The sequence below is a fragment of the Panthera leo genome, chromosome A1, assembly GCF_018350215.1.
Source record: "Panthera leo isolate Ple1 chromosome A1, P.leo_Ple1_pat1.1, whole genome shotgun sequence".
NCBI classification, from domain to species: domain Eukaryota; kingdom Metazoa; phylum Chordata; class Mammalia; order Carnivora; family Felidae; genus Panthera; species Panthera leo.
Window position 1 is genome coordinate 9,734,267 of NC_056679.1, and position 23,084 is coordinate 9,757,350.

The following is a 23,084-nucleotide window of genomic DNA, read 5'->3' on the forward strand; positions in this document are numbered from 1 at the left end:
TTTCAGAGGTAGGCAGACTATCTGAAAGCTTAGCTCTTTTGCTAGGCCTGTGGTTATTTGGATGAGGAAAGCTTTTCACTGAGATTTACTCAAGCACAAAGATGTTAGCTCATGGAATTGCCAGTAATGATGCTGGGCTGAGGAAATATTAAGGCAGTAAATGGTACAACATAGAGGAATAAGAATCAAGGAAATTTTGTGTTTTCCATTTCGTCTCTACAAAGTGTATTGACTCTGATGAACTTTCGTTCTTGGTAATGTCTTAATTTTCTGTGGAAGATACAGATTGATGAGAAGTTGATAATCTGTATTTCATTTTTAGATGGAGATTGCAAAAAGCTTCCTTCAGAAGTATTTGCAAAGATAGAGACCTGTCTGAATGAAGTCAGAGATGAAATTTTCATTAGGCTTCAGCCTCAGCTTAGATGCACATTAGGTAAGTAATTTGTGTAATTTAACTGTATTACTCATCTACCATAAAGAAATCCTTACGTCATAAGGAAATACACTATTTTATTACTTTGGGTGATTAGATTCTTGGGAGAAAAAATCTGTGTAGTTTCGTTTAGGAGCCTCCCGCTGGTTAAATCATTTGTTGGGTAGAGGTGTCCCGTATGAATGTGCAGGCTTGTGTTCTACCCTTGAGAGTGGATGCAGTTCTCAGAATCAGGTGGATACTCAGGGGGTGGACACCATTGGTTGCTTTTCTAATACTTTCCTCCAGTAGACTGATTCAGTGTCTTCAACCTTGACGATGCATTAGAAAGTACCTAGGGCATTGAAAAGTACTTGACGTCCATTAAATAAGAATCTCAGGGATGCGGCTTAGAAGCCCCGTGTGATTCTTAAGGATGGACAGGGTTGAGAATCTCTGATCTAAACCCAGCCATGGTAATTGGACTTCCCTTGCCGGGGATTGGTTTAAGAATTGCCGTACCCAATTTTCACCAAGAGAATAGGAGGAGAAACATCCTGATGAGCTTTTGGGAAAGCTCTCTTTTAAGAAGGGCACAGGAACGAGACCTGCTTTGTTCTCTATGATCTGGCCTTGGAGCAACGTGGAGTTAGGGGTGCTAGAGTCCCGGGGTTTCTCAATTTTTTGGGTATTGCAAAGAAGAGCCAGTAGTGATTTTTTTTTAAAGGGTATTGTCTTTTTGTTTTATTTCTCTTTATCCTTGTATTGACTCTTCTGCTAATATTGTGTTGTGGTAAAAAATACAGGATACCTCTATTAGTATATTAGCCATATTAAATTATATAAAATATCAATGCCTTCAAATTTTTCTCTCAGTGAGAAAAATCTATTTCATCAGACTCAGATACTGCATCTGGAAGCAAGGTCTTTTTGTGAAAAACCTTGGTTTTTACATGGTAAAAACCATGTAAATGGTAGTATCTTTGGTCTCACGTTTCTGTCCCCTACTTTTATTATTTTGTTTTCCGTGAGCTCCTAGTTTGTGTTTCCTCTGTCCCTAAAGTAGTAAACTGAAATTCAGTTTGCCAAATCTTTGGCATTATCTCCTTTAGGTCTAAAGGGCTTTTGTAATTTACTATCAGGTAGGATCTCAGATGCGATGAAAATTCTTTTTTCCTTTTTAGCCAAGTATAATTTAGATGTAGTAAAACTCTTTTTAAACGTATACGGTGTGTGGAACCATTACCACAATCAAGGTAGAGAACAGTGCTGTCAGCCTAAAAGTTTTCTTGAGGTTCCTTCAGTCCCTGTTCTTACCCCCAACCCCTGATCTGTTGGGTGGATACTCATCGCAGAGGAGCCTTTTCCATAAGATTACCAGAGTGCAGACTGAGGGGCTCCCGTGGTGCATTTTGCAGGCATCGCCTCCCTCCTGGAGTGACCGGAGATGTTTTATTCAGGGTTCCTGCTCCAGTTCCCAGTTGAATTCGAGAGTGGTTTCTCTCCAAGTCTGAATCGCCACCCTTCTTAGTCCTGATCATTATGTTTGGAGCAAGGTTGTGTCTTGCTCCACTGCTGCCTTGGGCCTGGTTTTCTATGTAACAGAGAAGGGATTTTTAAATGTTGTGGGTTTTTGTTTTATTTTTATTTTATTTAAAAAAATTTTTTTTTTTTTTAACGTTTATTTATTTTTGAGAAAGAGAGAGACAGAGCATGAACGGGGGAGGGTCAGAGAGAGAGGGAGACACAGAATCAGAAACAGGCTCCAGGCTCTGAGCTGTCAGCACAGAGCCCGACGCGGGGCTCGAACTCACGGACTGTGAGATCATGACCTGAGCTGAAGTCGGCCGCTTAACCGACTGAGCCACCCAGGCGCCCTGTGGGTTTTTTTTTTAATGTTTATTTTTGAGAGAGAGAGAGAGAGAGAGAGAGAGAGAGAGAGAGAGAGAACATGAGTGGGGGAGGGGCAGAGAGAGGAAGAGAGAGAGAGGGAGAGAGAGACACACACACACACACACACACAGAATCTGAAGCAGGGTCCAGACCCTGAGCTGTCAGCACAGAACCTGATGCAGGGCTCGAACTCACAAACCGTGAGATCATGACCTGAGCCGAAGTCGGATGCTCAACCCACTGAGCCACCCAGGCACCCCCCAGAGAAGGGAATTTTAAATTCTTATTTTGTGCAGTCATAGCAGTTGGGCATGCGTACAGCTCTTCTAATATAGCAGAATTCCTCTCTTGTCTGTGTCCATATTACTCATTGCACAGTACTGGGTGCTATGTTAGAGCTTAAGATCTTACCAGTGAAATCTAATCTGTGCTAAATAAATACAAATAAACTTAAAAAGAGCATTTTAAAATCATACAGTGTTTGTGTTCTCATTCTGAGTGTCAGTGTATGTTTGAAAGTACTAAAGAAAGAGAAATAGAATCTGTACTGACCCCGAATGTTGGTTACATTTTTAAGATCAGCCATAGCATCGTTTTGATTATTGTTCTTAAAAAATGCATCGTAGCCTGTCCTCTCTGTTTCCCCTCCCTGCAGTTTAAGAAATATAAAACATTACAAATACAAGCTAAGCCCCCTTTGTACTCTTTCCTGTTCAGTTCTTCCTTACCTCTCCACAAAGGTAACTGCGCTCTTCAACTTAGTTTTCTCTTTCTAATGTCTAATTTTTTTTTTTAAGATAAAGCTACTATTGTTCTCGTTTGGATTTATTTATGTAATCTTAAAGATTAATTTAGTCTTTGAGATTTGTGTACAAGTGTAAGGATACACAGTGGAATAGAATAGAGTCCAGATGAAAACCCTCCCTTTTTGCTTACCTCCTGTGACAGAGGTGGTGATGTAGATAAGTAGGGGAAGGAAAAAGGCCTCCAGTAAATGGTGTTGGGACAGTTTGTTCCTGAGACAGGGGGGAAGTTGGATCCCTACTTGACACTGTAATCAGAAAGAAATGTCAGCCCATTTAAAGACTTAAACTTCAGGGGTGCCTGGGTAGCTCGGCTCAGGTCATGACCTCACAGTTCTCGAGTTGGAGGCCCACATAGGGCTCTGCGCCAACAGCAGGCAGCCTGCTTGGGATTCTGTCTCCCTGTCTCTCTGCCCCTCCCTGACTTGCGCTCGTGTGCGCTCTCTCGCTCTCTCTAAATGAATTAAAAAGAAAAAAGACCTCAACATGAAAAACCAGAATTCTAACACTTTGGTAAAGAATATGGCTGAATATTTTTCCACTCAGTGGAGAAGAATTTCCTAAATAAGGTACATAAAATAGTGGTAGATACACTTACATTGAAGTTTAAAACCTCTGGGCAAAAATAGAACAAAGAAATAATATCCTGGATATCTTCTAAAGAACTCTGTATGTTGGTTTAAAAAAAAACAATGAGCAGAAGAGAAAACTTGACTAGCTGGGCAGCAAAACGTCACTGAAAGATTTGCATCATGGCAAATGATAGTATTTTAGGGAAATATGAAAAACTAGGTAGTTGGGTAGGAGTTGGGCTGAAGATACTAGAGGCAAAGAAACCACTTAACTGATTTCAGCAGGAAGTTATAAAAATTGGAATTAATTGGTATTACGTGTTCTCTAGCAAATGCTTTATGCTTAACACCCATAAGAGTTGTAAACAAAGGAAAAATAATTAAGGTTAATTTAGGAGCTATATAAATTACCGAAAATGATCTGTGTGCATATAACTTATTTAACAGTGTGTTTTGAGCTCTTTTATGATTTTTTTCTTTTCTGGTATTTTGATTTACTGAGAACTTTATGTATTTTTAGACTTGCAGATTCTATGTTGTCGTTAAGAAATATAAATTAGTTGCTTCTCAATTAATATTTAGCTACGGTAGAGTAAGCATTTAAATGCTAGTAACTGTTACAAACTCATGCTGTACTGTTCCCTGTTTACGCTGTTTACGTGTGTTTAGGAGATTGATTTGCATTTATTTCTACATACAGAACTTTTGTTTTGATTTTTATTTTTGTATGGAAATAGCTGTGGGGCTGTACCACAAAGGCGACTGTTAAAATAGCCTTTGTAACTACTGGTACAGAGTGTGCTCCGGCAGTAACGCCTGCTCTGCATTTGCATCCTGCCAAGGTGACTCCTCCTGGCCACGTTCCAGGCTGTGGTAGCTGCAGGCCAGGGGGAGAACTGGACCATGGGAGCGAGACTGTTCCCGGGCAGGTAGGGAAGGGAAGGACTCCAGTTCTTTCTAGGGCTGGATCAGTACGGCACCATCTAAGCTCCCCTGAGGACAGAAAGGCAAGAAACCAACTGGAGAACAAGTGTAAGAGGAGAATGTCAATCTTCCTATTTAAGTTGCCTGCTGATCTCAAAACTGGAGGACCAGATTCACTGTCGGGTTTTTGTTTCAAGGACACCAGAATTCAGATCTTCTCTAGTCTTAAAGTCATTGAAGTTTAATTTTACCTGTTAAAAGATTTTAAGAAGAGTGATAGAAGAAGAGCAGGGAGATTCGAGGCCGGCCCTTGAACCCTGTGTGTCACGTCCTTCACACGTGGAACAAGACGGTTGGAATAGAAGTGGCTTTTTAATGGTTTTGTCCACGTCTGCCATTATTCTACAGTGTTTCACCAGGCGTACTATTTTTAGTATCCGTGGCAAACTATGTATTTTTGCTTTATTTTTATAATACTCTAGAGCTGTTAACAGCTCTGAGGAGATAGTATGGGTCTTTTGTGTCTTTTGTCTTAAAAAGTTTTCGTAGGTGTCCGCCACGAAAAATGGAAGACAGGGACTGAAGTGATAATTAAATCTTCATGATAGACATTTTTAGAGAAATGCTTTAAAAACTTCCCCTTGCCCCACTGTGAGTAACTTACTCTGTCATATATTCATGTTTTCACATATACTGTACTGTGAATGTAGTGAGAAAAGATAACAGTTAATGATTTGGGTTTACTTTTCTCAGTCAATTATGAACAATAGTTTTCCCTTTTCTTTTTATAGGTGATATGGAAAGCCCAGTGTTTGCACTTCCCCTGCTCTTAAAAATGGAACCCCTCATTGAAAAGCTTTTCATGTATTCTTTCTCTTGGAATTTTGAATGCTCACAGTGTGGGCACAAGTACCAAAGCAGGTTAGTTTTTCTCTTTTTATTTATTTTTTTAAATTTTAAATTCTTTATATTTTTCGTTTTTCTCTTTTTAAAAATGGACTCCTTCTATTGAAAATAGTTCTGAGTAATAGAATTTTAATGACACTTCGATTTGTGGCATTGCGCTCTCCCTGGTTCCTTCTGCCCTCAGTAAAATTTCCTACTAGGGTACCTGGGTGGCTCAGTTGGTTAAGCATCCAGCTGCGGCTCAAGTCATGATGTCACGATTCATGGGTTCAAGCCCCATGTCACGCCCTGTTCTGACAGCTTAGAGCTTGGAGCCTGCTTCAGATTCTGTGTCTCCCTCTCTCTCTGCCCCTCTCCCACTCACTCTCTGTCTCTCTCTGTCTCTCAGAAATAAATAAAAATGTTTAGAAAAAAAATTTCCTACCATATCTTAAAGTCTCCCCACCAGTAAGATTAAAAGGAAAAATTTGAGGGGCGCCTGGGTGGCTCAGTCGGTAAGCATCCGACTTCGGCTCAGGTCATGATCTTACAGTCCGTGAGTTCGAGCCCTGCATCGGGCTCTGTGCCGACAGCTCGGAGCCTGGAGCCTGCTTCGGATTCTGTGTGTGTCTCTCTCTGCCCCTCCCCCGCTCGTGCTCTGTCTCTCTCTCTCCCAAAAATAAACATTAAAAATTCAAATAAATAAGTAATCAGTCAATCAGTGGAAAAATTTGAGCCCCAGAAACTGCAATTTGCTTGCTGCTTTCAACTGGAAGAGTAAAAAACCATGGTCTGCGGGGTTACTTAGTAGGAGTTTTCTTCCGTGGGGACAGATGGGAAGAGCAGTGCATTCTCCCACAACCCCCATTCTGGATTCCCTGCGGAGTAAGAATACTTCTTAGAATTGCCTGAAATGATATGTGTTTTGTTTCCTCTGTTAGCAACTAGGGTTTTTGTTTGGTTACCTTTTTTAACCTCATGGAAACTGATTTGAGGCTCTGGGAGTCTGGCAGTAGTTCTGAGAAGAACTTAGGCTCTTCCGCTCCTCCGTGAAAGACCAGCCACCGCCAAAATCCTCTTGCGTGTGAGCTGTCTCAGCCTGCTTCCTACTTCCCTGATGCTCTGGGTGAGGATTTGGAGGGGTCCTGATGGACGCACAATCATTTTATGCCCTGAGACTGGCACTTGAGAGGAACCATGGAGAAGAAAGCAGCAGAGGGTTTCTTTTGCTTCCATACACTGACCCACATAACAAGGAGAGAAAGTTGGTTTGGAAAGAGGAGTCAGAGAAAGTTTTCATCACACATGGTGCCTTCACTCTGTCCATACGTGAGAAAGTTGCTGACTGGCAGTTAAAATCACCAAACTGGTTTTGTTGGTCATTTATTCAAATTACTGTAATGGAGATCGATACTTTCCTCTTGCCTTCAACTCACCCACCTACTAGCAAATTAGAAAATTTGGAGTCAAATTATTAAATAAAATATTTAAAGTTAAAATTATTTAAAATTATTAAATAAAAATGTGAGAGAAAACCATTTAGATATTCATTATCTAAATTGAGATTATTTTTGGTATTTAAGCATCACTCAAGGAGAGTCAAGTCTGAGAGGATGTTCTGGGGAATGCAAGCAACAGACCAGAAGACATTTGCTTTTTACCAGTTGACTCAAAAGTAGTAGAACAGAGTAAGAATGAGCATTCACTCACACCTAGGACTTAAAATAGTTTTCTGTAAGTGAGTATAAGAACAAGTTATCTATTTCTCGGTCTTCTGTCACTGGTTTATATAAATTATCTAATTTTCTCCTCATTTGACAGATAGGGAAACTGAACCTTGAAAAGGGGGTAAATAGACACCCAAGGTGACACACTAGTAGATGGCAAAACTCAGGCTTACGTTTTCTGGCCTCGATTTCTTGCTCACTGTAGTATACACACTCCCTAGTCACCACCTGGATTTTAAGTAATACAAACAAGCTTGATGATTAAAATCAGCTTAATTACAGCTTTTCCAAAATCTACATCTGAGTTGTTTGACAGCTTTTCATTGAGTACGTTTTATGTGCCAGGAACTCAACAGAAATAATCTCTATCTGGCCAAATTCAGACCGGTTAGTTAGGGAGATAACATATAAACACATTATTGAGGGCCAGTGACTTAGTAATTATTTTGATCTGTTGGCTGCATTAAGTTACTTTGACTACTTTGAATACAAGAGCATTTTAGAGGTGTGTTAAAAAATCTCAGAGGGCTCAGGGGAAAGAAGCCACTGGCTGTTTGAGTTTGCTGGTTTCTGGTTTTATTTTTCTTAATTCCTTTGTTCTAAAAAAAAAAGTAGTTCTAGAGGAAAAGCTAACATGAAATGGCATTTCATTAAATCTTAATATATCATCGTTTAAAACTATTTCCACTTAATCCAACGTGAGAATATCCAGCAAACTCACTGAGTTTTGTGCTGCTTTTTTTTGTGCCAGTTTAAGATCTGTTACTTGATTTATAAGGTATATTCTGGAGGCAGTTATTTACATGGTCTTTGGAGTCAGACTCCCTGGATTAAGATCTCAAGTCGGTCATTTATCATCTGATATGCAGTCTGTTTCACTTTCCTCATCTGTAAAATGGGGATAAGAATAGTATCTGCCACTTAGGGTTGTTTGGGAGAGGAGCGTAAACGCCCTGCCCTGCACATAGTGCTCAAAAACGTTAGCTGTCCTGTGGAGCATGAACATTTATTTGCAGAGACAAACTCCCCCTTACAGGCTAAAAAATGGGAGCCTTAACAGTCATCTGTGAGAACTAAAAATTTAGTAGAAATAAATCATTCCATTTTGTTGGTAACTTTATGCTGCTCACTTTTAAAATGTTAGCTTCCCTGAGAACTGCTGTATTTGTAATAGCCTGTGCTGATCTCACTTACGATTGATCAATATTTGTTGTTATTGTTTAGGAAAAAACTAATGTCTAGTAGGTAATTAATTGCCCCTTTAAAGGTTTTTTTTATTAAGGTAGACCCAATTGATGTAGTGTACATCTTTAAAGATCATTTTAGGTGCCTCTTGCTGTCAGGTATCTAGACCAAAGTGCAAATTTGGAACTTCTGTATCTGGGAAAACGAAATTCTGCCACAACTGGCATTCTAATTTTTTAAAGATCAAGAAGGTTAAGTTGTATGTGTTCGTGATTATACATTTGGAACTGTCTTTTTTCCTTTTTGGTTGTCCATACGGGTAGCCAGATTGTAATTTTGTAGGTAAGGGGTGAGCTCGTAATAAATTTGGAAGCGGTGGTTCTCAGCGAGGGGCTGTTTTGCACCTCGTGGGACGTTTGGCGGTGTTTGGAGCTAACGGTCGCTGCACTTGGAGGCTGTTACTGGCATCTAGTGGGTAGAGGCCAGAGATGGTGCTGAACAGCCCCAGTGCACGGGACAGATGCCTCACAGCAAAGAAATACCCAGCGCAAAATGTCAGTATTGTTCTTGAGAAACCCTGCCTTTCATATTGTCTTCATCTCACAGGTGAAAAAGTACAGGAGTCATTGTGGAGAGTCTTCACAGAGAGCTTACTAGGGTGTGCGAGGAACGTTAGCATATTGATTTATCATGTGATATGGGGGAATAGGGAAGTATAAATAAATGAATGAAGGTTTAGGCATTGATTGAAATTAATGTAAATGAATTTAAGTTAATTTATGTCTTCTGTTTTACAGATACATGAAGAATCTGGTCACCTTTACAAATGTCATCCCCGAGTGGCACCCACTTAATGCTGCCCATTTTGGTCCATGTAACAATTGCAGGAATAAGTCACAGATAAGAAAAATGGTATTGGAAAAGTGAGTTAAAATTGTCTTACTATTTTTAGAACGAAATGAAGGTGGATTTAATTTGTAGAATTGAAACTGTTTGTCAGAAGTTTGAGTTGTTACGAATTGCCAGAATGCCTCTCCGTCGTGGACTCTGGCCGACGGCAAACTGTCCCAGGCAAAGTACCGCTGTACCTGTCTCAGGGTGACTGTCTGACCCCACTCTAATGGGGCCTTGCCTTCTTTTACCTTGTTTTCTCCCTTTAAGGATATTAATCGTCAGTTTTTCTCCCCTCTGCCAAGTGCCTGGAGTCACTAGAATTCTGGGATTTCCTTAATCTGAGTTCGAGAACTAAGATGACTCAAAGGTGAACCACAGGCTCATCTGTCTGAATTCCCATCTTCTCCCAGACTTCGGCCTGCTAATTCTTCATCCCCTTGGAAGCTTTCTGCTGCCTTTGAGCAGATGTGTTTTTAGTATATTTTGCCAGCTTTTCTATTTGTCCGCAGTGGGACCACTGGTCAGAATTACCTTTTCTAAAATTGCTACCGGAAGCCCATATTTTAAGCTCATGGGTCAGTTCCATTCTAGGCAGTTTGTCTCGTTTGTTAATATCCTTTGCGCGAATGCATCCTGTAACCTACGTGTTTAGTCATCCTCGCCTCTGACTCTCAGTAAAGAAATGTTTGGAGGTATAATGTGATATAAAGAAGCAGGGGCATTAACCTTTTCATACCTTTTCTGATGCCCTTGGATGTGCCAGGAAATCTCTCCAATCTTTCCTAAAGAGTTGTTTTCATGCAAGTAATACATTCTTGGTTAATCTAATACTGCCAAGACCTAGAAGGAAAGAGAGCAGTGCCCCTCCGACCTCCTCTCCCATAAGCATCTACTTTACACCCGTGAAGCGGTATTTACTTTGACGTTTCAGAACAGTGCACTTATTCCACCTTTTGTTTCTCTTTGTTTTCATTCTTTTTTCTTTTTAAAGCTTATTCCACTTTTATGCAGTCTTCTTGATTAGGGGCGCCTGGGTGGCGCAGTCGGTTAAGCGTCCGACTTCAGCCAGGTCACGATCTCGCGTTCCGTGAGTTCGAGCCCCGCGTCAGGCTCTGGGCTGATGGCTCGGAGCCTGGAGCCTGTTTCCGATTCTGTGTCTCCCTCTCTCTCTGCCCCTCCCCCGTTCATGCTCTGTCTCTCTCTGTCCCAAAAATAAATAAAAAACATTGAAAAAAAAAAAAAAAATTATGCAGTCTTCTTTTTTTTTTTTTTTACATTTATTTATTTTTGAGAGACAGAGAGACAGAGCACAAGTGGGGAGGGGCAGAGAGAGAAGGAGACAGAATCCGAAGTAGGCTCCAGGCTCCGAGCTGTCAGCACAGAGCCCGATGCGGGGCTTGAACTCACGAACCGTGAGCTCATGACTCGAGCTGAAGTTGGACCAAGCTCAACTGACTGAACCACTCAGGCGCCCCATTCTCCTTCTTTTATAGTTGTTGAAGACTAGGGTTCTTACACCAATCACTGGGCTCCGTCTGTTTTTAACCTCTCCCTGTCCTTGCAACATGATAACATTTTTTGTTATCAGTAATACTGATATCAGTACTGATTTTTGTAATCAGTACTCATTATTTATTATTATGAATACATGTGTATTTCCTCTCCAGTCAAGCAGTATATGTGGTTGTATTTCATTTCTTTTATAATTTCTAAGTTTTCCTGGAATTATTTCCTTGTGTTTTCATTTGCTTTCTTTACATATGCATTGTGAAATTTTTCCAAATTCTTCAAACACTCATTGATACGTTTTCTAAACACTTAAATGTTTCACAATTTTGGAATCCTCCCCCACGTTTTTTTCTAGAAACCTTTCTTCTGCCACCTTTCGTCTTTTGCTCCAGTGTTCCGGTCTATACTGGTTCCTCTCTGAGCCTGGTGCATGGGAGCTCTGGATACACTCTTCCTGTCACTACCCTAGTTTTTGCCCCAGGGCCTTACCCCACATTCTGCAGTATCTGTTGCCCATCAGCGTTGAGTCTTCGAGGGGTTCTGTGACATGTATAAGCTCTTCTGAGTGCGCCCACCCCACAGCGCTCCCGTCACCGCTTCATCCATTCTGCTCAGTTACCGCTTCCCTGTTGCTCTTTAATTTTTGCCTGCAGAATATTTGTTGTTTGCTTGTTTCCTCATGTCTTCTTCCCCTTCTTGGCCCTTTCGGTTTCCTACCTTTCTTTCCCCCCATTCGCTATCATTTGATAGCATTTGAATGGAAAAGAAGAGGAGCTACCTTTAATGGAAAGTCCACAGTCTGTCTTGGTTGTCTGGGGTTTCAAACTTTGAGATTGAAGTGCTGTGGGAGTCTTTTTTGTTAAAGCCCTGTCTTGAGAAGGAGGTAGAAGGGCAGCAGGGTGTGTGCCATCCTGTACAGGACCGGTGGGTTGCTTGAGGCTGCCTGGTGTATGTGATTTCATCTACCACTTACACCTGCTTTTTCTCACACACCAGCATTGAAGATGAACTTTTACTCCGATTTTGTTTGATCTGTTAATTGGATGCATTGCAACATACAATTTTTAATTATACAAATAAGATGCATTACTTACATTAGAGATTCAGGCTCTGATCCAGAAACATATCCGTTGAATGTAAGCGTTTCAATGTGAAATGTGTTTAGAGTTCTAACAGGCCAATTATAAGCCGAGTTTATAATTTGGACATTGACTATATTCAAAAGTAAACTGAACTAGTGTGTAAAATTTCACTTAAATTTTAAATGACAGGGTCTTTTGAAGTCCTCTGAGTTTTTTACTTTGAAATTTATATTCTTTTTGTATTATTATTTTTTTAACGTATATTTTTCGAGAGAGAGACAGAGACAGAGCGTGAGTGGGGCAGGGGCAGAGAGAGAGGGAGACACAGAATCTGAAGCAGGCTCCAGGCTCTGAGCTGTCAGCACAGAGTCTGATGCAGGGCTTGAACTCATGGATCGCGAGATCATGGCCTGAGCTGAAGTCGGATGCTTAGCTGTCTGAGCCACACAGGAGCCCCTGAAATTCATATTCAACAACAAGATTCAACAAATCAAGATTTATTGTTGTCTGATGGAATCTAGAAACAAATTTAATAGTTTTTAAGGATAACTTAAAAGTAATTAGATCCATTATGATATCATGTATAATTCAACCTTACAGTCAGCATTCTAAAAACTAATAGTATTGTGAGTTCCCTGAACACCTTGTCTCAGGTAATCCACACTCTAATATATTCCCATTGGAAAAAGAGTCCATTGATAAATCAGATGAATTAAATCTAGCAAGGCCAGATCTGCTACTTTAAGTGTATTATTTAGGAATTATATTCAGAGCATGGTGATACGGAGCACCAACTTAGAATCTGATTTAATTTTACTTTACAGATCTTGAAAAAAACCTCATTACTAGGAGTCTAAGTCACAGTACCCTAGATTGTAATTTGAAAAGTTTATTTAAACTTCAGTTTTAACAGTTATTTTTTTTGTTGTTTTATAATCCAATTTTATTATTATTTTATGGAATCTTCATGTATCAGTAAACAGTACTATGTCATCTCTCCCTGTTACATAGCGGGTACTCAATATTTTTTTAAAGTTTATTTTCTTTTATTTTTTTAATTTGCATCCAAGTTAGTTAGCATATGGTGCAACAATGATTTCAGGAGTAGATTCCTTAATGCCCCTTACCCATTTAGCTCATCCTCCCTCCCACACCCGCTCCCATAACCCTCTGTTTGTGTGCCATAGTTGAGAGTCTCGTATGTTTTGTCCCCCTCCCTGTTTTTATATTATTTTTGCTTCCCTTCCATTGTGTTCATCTGTTCTGTGTCTTAAAGTCCTCATATGAGTGAAGTCATATATTTGTCTTTCTCTGACTAATTTCACTTAGCATAATACCCTCCAGTTCCATCCACGTAGTTGCAAGTGGCAAGTTTCATTCTTTTTGATTGCCAAGTAATACTCCATTGTGTGTGTGTGTGTGTGTGTGTGTGTGTGTGTGTGTATGTATATATGTGTGTGTGTGTGTGTGTGTGTATGTGTGTGTATATATATATATATATACACACACACACAGTGTGTGTGTGTGTGTGTGTGTGTGTGTGTGTATGTATATATATATATGTATATACACCACATCTTCTTTATCCATTCATCCATCGATGGACATTTGGGCTCTTTCCATACTTTGGCCATTGTTGATAATGCTGCTATAAACACTGGGGTGCATGTGCCCCTTCGAAACAGCACACCTGTATCCCTTGGATAGATACCTAGTAGTGTGATTGCTGGGTCGTAGGGCAGTTCTAGTTTTAGGTTTTTGAGGAACGTCCATACTGTTTTCTAGAGTGGCTGCGCCAGTTTGCATTCCCACCAGTAGTGCAAAAGAGAGCCTTTTTCTCCCCATCCTCACCAACATCTGTTGTTACCTGAGTTGTTAATGTTAGCCACTTACAGGTGTGAGGTGTGGTTTTGATTTGTATTTCCCTGATGATGAGTGATGAACATTTTTTCATGTGTCGGTTGGCCATCTGGATGTCTTTGAAGAAGTGTCTATTCATGTCTTTTGCCCATTTCTTCACTGGATTATTTGTACCTTGGGTGTTGAATTTGATAAGTTCTTTATAGATTTGGATACTAACCCTTTATCTGATATGTTGTTTGCAAATACCTGACCATTCCGTCAGTTGCCTTTTAGTTTTGCCGATTGTTTCCTTTGTTACGCAGAAGGTTTTTATTTTGATGAGGTCCCAATCGTTCAGTTTTGCTTTTGTTTCCCTTGTCTCTGGAGACTTGTTGAGTAAAAAGTTGCTGCGGCCAGCATCAAAGAGGTTTTTGCCTGCTTTCTCCTCAAGGATTTTGATGGCTTCCTGTCTTACATTTAGGTCTTTTATCCATTTTGAGTTTATTTTTGTGTATGGTGTAAGAAAGTGGTCCAGGTTCATTTTTCTGCTTGTCGCTGTCCAGTTTTCCCAACACCACTTGCTGAAGAGACTGTCTTTATTCCATTGGATATTCTTTCTTGCTTTGTCAAAGATTAGTTGGCCATAGGTTTGTGGGTCCATTTCTGGGTTCTCTATTCTGTTCCCTAGATCTGAGTGTCTGTTTTTGTGCCATGATTTTTTTTTTTTAATAACTTTTTGTAAAGGGTTGGGGAGTGATAGGAAGAGAATTAGATGTTTCTGTTCTGTGCTTATAGAGCTTATTAAAGTGTCATTAAAGTATCATTAAAATACAATGACTTTGAGACTTTCTTCCAAGCAGATAAATTGAACCATTCCCTACAAAAGTTTGGTTGGAGTACTGACATATAAAATAGTTAAGGGGCGCCTGGGTGACTCAGTTGGTTAAACGTCCGACTTCGGCTCAGGTCATGATCTCACGGTTTGTGAGTTCGAGCCCTGCATCGGGCTCTGTGCTGACAGCTCAGAGCCTGGAGCCTGCTTCGGTTTCTGTGTGTCTCCCTCTCTCTGCCCCTCCTCCACTCACACTCTATCTCAAAAATAAATTAAAAAAACATTTTAAAAAAGTTAAAATTATGGGTTTTTGTTTTAAGTTTAAGAGAGAGAGGGAGAGTGCATGTGTGCATGAGTGGGGGGTTGTGCAGAGGGAGAGAGGGAGAGAGAGAATCCGAAGCAGGCTCCGTGCTGGTGAGCATGGAGCTCAGCATGGGGCTCGAACTCATGAACTGTGAGATCATGACCTGAGCCAAAATCCAGAGTTGGACTCTTAACTGACTCTGCCACCCAGGCACCCCCAACTCTCACTTTAATTATACCTGATTTTACTCACATTTTTTAAAAAATTTTTTTAATGTTTATTTTAGAGACAGCATGAATGGGGGAGGGGCAGAGAGGGAGACACAGAATCTGAAGCAGGCTCCAGGCTCTGAGCTGTCAGCACAGAGCCCTACATGGGGTTAAAACCCACGAACCGTGAGATCATGACCTGAGCCGAAGTCAGCACTTAACCAACTGAGCCACCCAGGCGCCCCTCAATTTTTGTCATAGAATCTGAAATATGAACTAGTTCAGTGATGTAATTAGATCTAGAATGTAATGAGGTTTAAAAATTATATTTGCAGATTTTTTTTGCCTAAAGCCTGTTACTACAGTTCAGGAGTATATATGCACATTGTTAAATCTGCATTTTCTAAAATATGAATTATTACATTATATTAGTTGGGATAAAAATAAAAAACTTGTACTCTATCTAGGCCATTACATAAAACTGGCTGCTCTTTGTGGGACAGGGACTCTGTGTTGTCCTGCTGTCTGAGTAGCGGGGCAATTGGCACGGTTCTCTTGTGCTTCTATTTTCTCTGTTTCTCTTCCTGAAGGTAGATCCTTCTAGTAGGAGGAGTTCAGCCTCAAGTTAAGGAGGTGAATGCAAACAGATCTTAGCTTGAAATCTCTTGTGACTCTCATTCCAATTCTGTTAACCTGTCCCATCCAGGTTTTTTATGGTTAAGTGAGTACCTAACTCAGTCCCAGCTCTGAGCATCATCCTCGACATGCTAGGCATTGCGAGTAGCAAGAAGCCTGAGAACAAAATCTGTTGCCAGCTTAAGAGTAAAGTTGTACCCTCAGCTATGAGGCTGGAAATGAGACAAGCCGGAAGTACGGGTAGGAGAAATCTGTGACTGTTAAAGGACGCTAGAGTCTAGGGACCCAGAGAGGAAAATAAACTCGAAGAGGAGGGGGCATATGCTTTATTTTATTGAATCCAAGATGCCGTCATTATAAATTGTACTGTTTTTTTAAATATGCCATTAAGAAAAAAATACTGACCATTGAACACTTTCCATGTGTAATTCACACTACTAAGGAGGCGAGTTTGCATAATCTAGGGATCCAGGAGAGAATGTTTTAGTAACTAGCCACAGAAGGTATCCTGGGTGGCTCATCAGTTGGTTGAGCGTCCGTCTGACTTCGGCTCAGGTCATGATCTCACAGTCAGTGAGTTTGAGTCCAGCATTGGGCTCTGTGCCGACACAGCTCAGAGCCTGGAGCCTGTTTCAGATTCTGTGTCTCCTTCTCTCTATGCCCCTCCCCTGTTCACGCTCTGTCTCTGTCTCAAGAATAAACAAACATTAAAAAAAAAAAAATAAAATAAAAAGATATCTTGAAAAGATGTTAGTACTTAAAGGAGTCAAGTAGGTGCCTGAAGCCTGCATATCAAGCTGTGAGAACATATCTGTACTTTCACTGTGGATCACTGACTCAGAGGCACATTTTCACATATTTAAAATGGGAGTATGTCTATAAATTGATGGCGTGGTAGAGTTTAGTTAGCAGTTCTCTTTCCTAGTGGTATATTTTATAATCAGTATTATCTTTTTTTAAATTTTTTATTTATTTTATTAATAATAAATACAGTATATTTAAATAATAAATATATTATAATAAATTTTATTTATTTGTTATTAAGAGACAGAGCGTGAACAGGGGAGGGGCAGAGAGAGAGAGACACACACAGAATCGGAAGCAAGCTCCAGGCTCTGAGCTGTCAGCACAGAGCCCAACGCAGGGCTCGAACTCACAAATGCAAGATCATGACCCGAGCCGAAGTCGGACGCTCAACTGACTGAGCCACCCAGGCGCCTCTATAATCAGTATTATCTTAAAGTGATGCTACAGATACGATAAAAGAACAAAGGGGGTTAGCATTATAGACAGTTCTGCAGGACTTGTTGTTTATAGGTACTTAAATTTTGAAGACTTGATTCTTTCCTCTAACAGAATGATCGATGAGATAATTTACTAATTATTCCTTGTCTGAATAATCTGCATTTTGGACATTGATTCAAGTTCATTTCAGCTGAATAAGTTTTAATAAGTAAGTTTGACAGCTGTTTAAATATTGGGAAAAGGGGTATTTGACATTTTTCTTAAATCATGAGAGCTTTGTTAAATTTAGTTAATTTGAGGCCCATCTTTGGATTCTGTTTTCTGGTTTGGCATGTGACTGTAACGATAAAGTGTATTTTTGAAATTATGGATGTCTTGAAGTTTATGGTAAATCAACCAGTATGTTCTATTTTCTTGCCTACTTAGGTACAAATTAAGCTTCCTAAGTAGAAGTTTTACTTTGATGGACCACTCTGCTTCTTGAGATAAAAGTGAAATAGGACAAGTTATTAGCATATTGGCAATTTTTTAAATGTTTCTTTCAGTGTCTTAGGTTTGTTACTTTGTTTTCCTGTATTACCTATGCCATCTAACAAAAGTAATTCATTTGGGCCACTGGATGCCCAAGAAAATTCTAAAAGGTCTGGATTTTTCCCTGTGATTTTGCAGAATAGTTATGTTACTGTGAGATCTTCTTTAAGCCAAAGCGGCAGTGTGGCTTACAGAGCAATTTTTGTTTAATGGTCTGTGTTAGAGCCTTATTGCATGATGGCTTCCAACTGTCGGTGATACCATTCTGAGAAGGGTTTACTGTTACATACTTCGTAGAGTGAGTTCTCCATTTCTAATTAAGGCACACATCTGGAGGTTCTCAAGAAAAATTAGTGCAGTTAGCCTTGAAAGCGTTATGTATGACTTCCTTGCTTCAGACTGTCTTTTGTATAACCAGGCACGGGCATGAAATCTGTTTGACTTTGCTTGCCTTCCTCTCCCACAGAGTATCTCCCATATTCATGTTGCACTTTGTGGAAGGCTTGCCACGAAATGACTTGCAGCGCTATTCATTCCATTTTGAAGGCTGTCTTTATCAGATAACTTCTGTAATTCAGTACCAAGCAAATAATCATTTTATAACATGGATTTTAGATGCTGACGGTAAGTGTTTAAACCTTTTTCTTTTATGATAATAGGCATAGAGGCTAAATTCTAGATTTTTTTTTTTTTAAAAGACAGACTTTGTCTTGACTCCTTTCCCTCTCACTTCTTGCCCTTGCCTTTAATTCTTCTGCCCCCTCCTCTCTGTCACTCTGGTTTAGAATCACTCCTGTCTTCTGCTGCTTTTGTATGGGTGTACATGTGCTTATGCGTATTTCTTTTCTAGGTGAAGAACGGGATCATATACTATTGTTAGTTTACAAGTTGCTTTTTTCCACTATGTTTGCTTTTATTCCATGAGTAATAGGTGGTCAGTACAGATAAGTGAATGGTGCCAGTTCTGATTTCTTAGATATGTAACATGTACTTCTTTTAAAAAGAGAGTGCAGCGTACTGAAAGGTTTTTAACTGAGAATAAAAAAATTTTGCTTAGTTTACAATTGTTAGTCATAAATAAAACATCTATTTCTAAGACTATTGGACATTACAGATCATGTAGCCTTCTCTCCCCATGAAATAGAGTATCTGAACTCTATAATTTGCTATAGCTATGGTCAAGGTAAAGCCTTTATGTATGTATGTATGTATGTATGTATTTTAACGTTTATTTATTTTAGAGAGAGAGAGAGAGAGTCAGAGAGTGAGCAGGAGAGGGGTAGAGAGAGAGGGAGACCGAGAATCTGAAGCAGGCGCCAGGCTCCGCAGGGCTCGAACTCATGAGCTGAGCCGCAAGATCATGACCGGAGCTGAAGTCAGACGCTTAACCTACTGAGCCACCCAGGGGCCCCGTAAAGCCTTTATTTAAATAGTTAAACTTTTCAAAAGAAGATTAAATAGTACAGCCCATGAACTTTGCTAGGTTTTTCCTAACATTTATCTAATATGGTTTAATAATGAGTGTTTCTCTCACAGTGTTCACTTTGTCTTAAACAAGATAACGCAGCCACTTAAAGTGTTGTATCAGGCTGTTGGTAAGGGGTCTTTTTGATATTTTCTGTTTTTCCATTTTCTATTATTTGGACACCTCATAGCTGATATTTTCCTCTTTGGGTAGTTTGGGTGGGTGGCACAATAATGTGTTATAAAAGCACTTTGCAAGCCAAAACTCACATTATAAATAAGATTACCTTAAAATTTTACTCTGCTTCAGCATTTGGAGGGAAGTGGTTCTCAATAACATAAACAAACTGGAAAAATATTAATTTTTTACTGCATTCCAGGGAATCTGAAATCCTCTTCAGTAGGTTACATGGTTATATGGTTTCCAACATATAAAAATCAAATGGTTACCTTATAAAAAAGGTCATGGCTCCTCCCTCGAGCATTGAATCAGTCCCTGGGGATTAGGTCCAAATGTTAACCAAGTAATTCTAATGTGCATGTATGGTAGAGAACCACTGACATAAACAGACAACAGAGTCTCAGAAGTTTTAATGGGTATAGAAATAGAGGTTCAGGTGGTTTATAAGGATATATCCACATAAACTTAGTGAATAGTTTTGTTGGGTTTTTTTGTGTGTGTCTACAGGGTCTTAACCTCTTCCCTTGTCCTACCTACATGATTTCATTTTTGCTTGACAAATGAGAGAATAGAAGCTCAGAAATAAAACAACTAAACACATGAAAGCTCTAAAGTTTTTGTTTTTTTAACCAGAAAAAAAAAAAAATTAAGAATTCAAACAAATGTTGGTACTTGAGGTAACAGACTTCATGAAAATTCACAGATATGGAAAAAAATCCGCCCCCCCGTTTTTTTTTTTTAATGTTTATTTATTTTTGAGAGAGAGAGAGAGAGAGGGACAGAGCACGAGCAGGGGAGTGGCAGAAAGAGAGGAAGACACAGAATCCGAAACAGGCTCCAGGCTCTGGGCTGTCAGCACAGAGCCCAATGCAGGGCTCAGACCCACACACCACGAGATCATGACCTGAGCCAAAGTCAGAAGCTTAACTGACTGAGCCACCCAGGCGCCTCAGAAAAAATCCATTTTCTGATGTTGTTGGATAAATTGGGCGATATATACTGTATTCCAAGTCACAAAAGTTAAATATTTAGACTTCTGTCTTGATTTTTGTGGGTAATTTAGGGAAGAGTAAACACTATCTCAGTTTTTAAAATTTCTGGATGTTAGTCCGTAACTTTAATTGTCCAAATAAAGACTTTAACCTTTGGCAGAAGGAAATGGTGACAACGATAAGGCCATGTTCTCAAGTGTTCTTCTCCTTTGATGGATATTCAGGGATCCAGCAGTTAAAATGGCCAGAAGAAAATTAACCTAGCTGGTGCGTTTTGAATGTCTAACCTCATTTATTTAACTTCTCATCCCCCAGGAACTTGGCTGGAATGTGATGACCTAAAAGGCCTATGTTCTGAAAGGCGTGAGAAATTTGAAGTTCTTGCTTCAGAGATCCATATTGTTATTTGGGAAAGAAGAACATCTGAGATGACAGATAAAACATCTGCCTGCCTTCCACTTAAAAAGACTAGTGATGAGCATGCTTTTGGTGATGAGGAACAAGCCTCTCCAGCGTGGTGTTCTGTGGGTGATGCTGCCTCCGCCGAGCTGTCCTCAGGAACTCTCCCCACCAGTGTGTCATTTGCTCCTAATACTCTTTCGCAGGGTCAGGCTGTAGCTCACGGACATCATTTACTTTCCGGTCCAGAAGGTTTGGGGGACGACAATATTTTATCTTTGACACTTGAAGAAATACAGGTTAACTCTGAAAGTGTCCCGTTTGAAAATAAACCTGTGGCAGAGAATGCAGGAGTTGGCAAAACAAAGGCTTTGCCATCACGAGAGTCACTACTGGCTTCTTTAGTATCCGCTCCATGTGTTGGAAACCTGACTCAAGACCAATTCATGGATTTAAAGTTTCCGTCTCAAACTGTAAATGCAAGCGTGCGATTTGCACCGCCGAATGCCGGAGACACGGGGATTGCTGCACCTGTGAATGATATCCCTGCTACTGATCCTGTACACGGTGGGCAGCCGGAAGTTGAGGGCACAGTGGCCCACGAGAAGGACACTCCATTGACACGGTTTCCTTCACCAAAGACTGAGAAACTAAAACCCGAACAACAGGTTACATCTCAGGTATCTAATTCGAAGAAAAACGAAACGGCAGCATTTTCTAAACCTGTAACAGCAAAGCCACTGCAGAATCCATCTCTGAAAGACACTCCGAAGAAACCATTTGTAGGAAGTTGGGTTAAAGGCTTATTAAGCAAAGGTGCTTCTTTTATGCCACCTTGTGTTTCGGCTCGTAATAGGAACACTGTAACTGATTTGCAGCCTTCGGTTAAGGGGGCAAGTAATTTTGGTGGCTTTAAAACTAAAGGTGTGAACCAAAAGGCTACCCGGGCATCCAGGAAAGCTAATAGGTGTGCAAGGAAGCCTCCTCCGGTTCGCACCCCGCCGCCAAGTCAGCCACTGCCTGGTGGCACGACTTCTCATGTTCATGCTAATGTTACTGCTGATTCAGATGTTCTGAAGAAATGTGAAAACGCCCCCTACGGAGCTCACCGCAGTCACAGTTCCTGTGTCAAAGAACACGGTGTTTCTTCTGCAAACCATGGCGACTCAGTTGAGGGTCAGATTCATAAACTTCGTCTCAAACTTCTTAAAAAACTTAAGGCAAAGAAGAAGAAATTAGCTGCTCTTATGTCTTCCCCCCAAAACGGAGCGCTTCCAAGTGAAAATTTAGAACATGTGTCCCATTGTGGGTCTCCAAACGACTGTGACTCGATAGAAGACTTGTTAAAAGAGCTACAGTATCAGATCGATACCGCTGAGAATAAATCTGGATGCACCGCGGTTCCATACAGTGGTCAAAGTCATGAAGAAATTTTGGCAGAACTGTTGTCTCCTACAGCTGTTGTCTCAACAGAGCACTCGGCAAACGGGGAGGCTGATTTCAGGTATTTAGAAATGGGACATGACCACGTCGCAGCACCAGTGCCTACTGAGTTAGACGACATTCCCCAAAATACACACCTGAGACAGGACCATAATTACTGTAGCCCCACCAAGAAGAATCCGTGTGAAGTTCAGCCAGACTCACTGACAAATAATGCCTGCGTTAGGACATTGAACTTGGAAAGTTCCATGAAGACTGATATTTTTGATGAGTTTTTTTCCACTTCGACATTAAATTCCTTAGCAAATGACACATTAGACTTACCTCATTTTGATGAATATCTGTTTGAGAGTTGTTGATTGCATGCTATCTTTTTTTAGTTTCATATTTATTATGGCTCTTGGAAAACTTAATATGTTATTAAGTAGTATTTATACACTGGCCTTGTCGTGAACAAAATGCAAGCTACGCGAGGTTTTACCTTTGGTCCTACCCACAAAGCATGTAATCTGTTTCACAAATTAAAATGATCAGGAATTGGTTTTCCTTGTTTGCTTCATTTTGTATTGTAGGAGAGTGAGTTTTTCAAAATGTTAAAAATGATCCAGAGGGGTGTCTAGTTTCTGGCAGTTTTTACATTCGGGTACATTAAATTTCTACATTTTAATTTTCGGTTACAGTGGTTCAGGAGAAACACTGGTTTGTACAAACTTAAGTCATTGTACATGGGATAAGAATGTGTGACTGGTAATCGTTCTGTGGTCATAGATCCTACGCCTGTTTCTTATACCAGGCAAGTGCTGCGGAATGTAAACCTTCCCCAAAGAACTTTTCCTTCTCTCCTTAGTAAGGACGGCAGGAACCTTGTTACTAGAACTTGAAGTAACGTTACATGATCAATAAATGATCTCTAACAGGAAAATAATCTATTTTTGTATTATATGCAAAGAGTCCACACGACCATAAATCTCCTGTTTTTCCCAACACATTTATTTCCGCAAGCAAATTTGGACGCCATCCAACAGTTGTCTTAGGGAGAAAATAATAACCAAGTGCTTATAAAGCTTGCTGTATGTTACGTTCTGTTTTGTATGAAACACTAATTCATTGAAATCCC

At 40.1% G+C, this 23,084-nt stretch overlaps 1 protein-coding gene across 4 annotated transcripts in view; it reads left to right on the forward strand.

Annotated features, from left to right (window-relative positions):
* The window catches only part of USPL1 (ubiquitin specific peptidase like 1), a 37,894-nt gene extending 15,384 nt beyond the window's left edge, over nt 1-22,510 (forward strand). For all 4 annotated transcript variants that reach the window (XM_042944530.1, XM_042944609.1, XM_042944652.1 and 1 more), the window contains 5 exons: nt 323-436; nt 5,399-5,528; nt 9,202-9,327; nt 17,955-18,112; nt 20,441-22,510. In XM_042944530.1, coding sequence (XP_042800464.1) covers nt 323-436; nt 5,399-5,528; nt 9,202-9,327; nt 17,955-18,112; nt 20,441-22,326 — 2,414 coding nt within the window. In that variant the 3' untranslated portion in view covers nt 22,327-22,510. The remainder of the gene's footprint in view (nt 1-322; nt 437-5,398; nt 5,529-9,201; nt 9,328-17,954; nt 18,113-20,440) is intronic.
* Nucleotides 22,511-23,084: the final 574 nt, after the last annotated feature.